At 44.4% G+C, this 2138-nt stretch overlaps 1 protein-coding gene across 1 annotated transcript; it reads left to right on the forward strand.

Annotated features, from left to right (window-relative positions):
* The first annotated feature begins 524 nt into the window (after nt 1-524).
* On the forward strand, nt 525-1757 carry RAS1 (RESPONSE TO ABA AND SALT 1). The gene has a single exon (XM_086245287.1). The coding sequence runs from the start codon at nt 1034-1036 to the stop codon at nt 1715-1717; it is 684 nt and encodes a 227-aa protein (XP_086101413.1). The 5' UTR covers nt 525-1033; the 3' UTR covers nt 1718-1757.
* Nucleotides 1758-2138: the final 381 nt, after the last annotated feature.

A 2138-nucleotide genomic window follows, 5' to 3' on the forward strand; every position in this document is an offset into this window, starting at 1 on the left:
AATTACTAACTTGCGGCAACATGAGATAGCTAGCAAGACCGACCACCAAATATGAAAATTGAGAGTTTTTCCCTCTCTAGCGGTTAAGTTTTTACTAACCTCTAAAATATGTTTAAGCCATGATTTCACAATGTACGTGACACACTATTCATACCTTTTAGATTTTTATTAATACATAAATTTGGCATTGTAGGTTAAATGAAATCCACTATATATGAACAGTTTGAAATGTTTGAAGGTCCTTTTCTTTTCCTGGCCAAAAAAAAAAGGTCCTTTTCTTTTGGCTCTCTCTGTCCCTTGCTCCACCCTCTAACGAACGCCAACCACTGCCGTAGTTTTAAGGTGATAAATGTCATAATAATAATAATAATAATGTCTGACCCAAAAAAAGATGATAATTAATAATACGGTGCGCGTATAATAATCGAATATACTAAGGCGAGTATTCGTATTACGGAAATTTTGGCGCGTATATTGCAGAAGGCTGACAGAAGCTAGCTTAGTAACGTGTCGCCACGTGGAATTTTGCCACGTTATAATTTATTCTTGACCAAAAATGGAAACAAAAGAAAGAAGAAGATAGGAATCCTGATTCCTGAAAAGGAAATATTACATCTGTCTAACACGTGTCCCCCTAACCTCCCCCTTTACCTTTTCGCAGCAGCTGCAGCTGACAGTGCACTAGTCCCGCACCGCCACCTCCAGCTTCTCTCTCTCTCTCTCAAGTCTCACCTGCTTAGACCTCCTTGCCAGAGAAGTAAAAGCCAAGAAGTCTTCAACACGAAGTAAAATGCATTGGCCATTTGCGCATATGCTTTGAAACAGTAAAGGAATCAAAATGAATTAATACCTCCACTCTACACTCTACAGTTTACACCTTTTCAAGAAAGCTCAACTAAATTCCAAATGAGCACACATATCCCACTTTCCCAGAAAATTTATATATACACTTGAATATCACACAACAAAATTCTTTCCCATTTGAACTTCAACTCATCACTACTACACTTGAGGTGGCTCTCCCGCTCTGAACATGGCCGACCCAGTTCGGGAGGGGTTCGTCGCATTCCTCCACGGCTGGCTTCAGCGACAACAAAGCTTCCTCGACCAACTCCTGCTTCTAATAGACACACCAGCAGACGCTGCAGACAAAGACGCTCAACAGAGGCATTTGATCGAACAGGTTCTGTGCCACTACCAGCAGTACTTCCAACACAAAGCCAGAAGCGCCGAGGAGGACGTTTTTGTCCTTTTCTCTCCGCCCTGGCTCAGCTCCTTCGAGCAGACCTTACTCTGGCTCGCCGGCTTCAAGCCCTCGCTCATCCTCCGCATGCTCGACGCCTCCGTCCAGGACCTCACGCCCGACCAGGCGCGTCAGATCGACCGCGTCAGATCCGAGACGCGCCGGGCGGAGCGGGAACTCGACCAGGCAATGGCAACCGTCCAGGAGAGCGTGGCGGCGCCGCCGATTCTGACGGTGGCCAGGAGGGTGGGGAGGTTGATGGACGGTCAGATTTCGACACTCGACTTGGCCATGGAGGCGCTGAAGACGGCGATGATGGGCGTGTTCAAGAGCGCCGACGCGCTGCGTGGATCCACTGTGAGAAAGGTGGTGGAGGTGTTGAGTCCGAGTCAGACTGTGAAGGTTTTGGCGGCAGTGGCTCAGTTTCAGCTTCAGATTCGAAGATGGGGATTTCAGAGAGACTCGCAGAGCTGACAATGGCATCAGATTAATTAACTAATTAATTTGATTTCAGTTTTTTTGCTCTTTTTGGGGGCCTTTGCTTTTAATTTGTTTCTTGGTCCGAGTCTTTACTGCTTTCTATTTACTTGAATAAACATTGCGAGTAAATCCCTGTGCCCGTATGCCATAAAACATCAGCTACCGCATTTTTAAGTCTGATAGATGGTACATAACTACATACTATATATAGATCATTTTCAAGTCTTCGCAACCAGCGCTTGACCGTTGTAAAAAACGTGCCTGTCGAGCACGTTCGCACATTCATTTGTCCGCACTTGATCAAATCTGTAAATTAATTGTTGGGTTAAATATAAAAATGGTACACAAATTTTACAATGAGTCTCAATTTAATCCATTAACTATAAAAAATGTCAATTTGGTCCACAAACTTTTC

This window comes from Dryas octopetala, chromosome 5 (assembly GCF_963921425.1).
Source record: "Dryas octopetala chromosome 5, drDryOcto1.1, whole genome shotgun sequence".
NCBI lineage: Eukaryota > Viridiplantae > Streptophyta > Magnoliopsida > Rosales > Rosaceae > Dryas > Dryas octopetala.

Coding starts and splice junctions, on each gene's coding strand:
- RAS1 (XM_086245287.1), top strand. CDS start 1,034: ATGGCCGACCCAGTTCGGGAGGGGTTCGTCGCATTCCTCCACGGCTGG.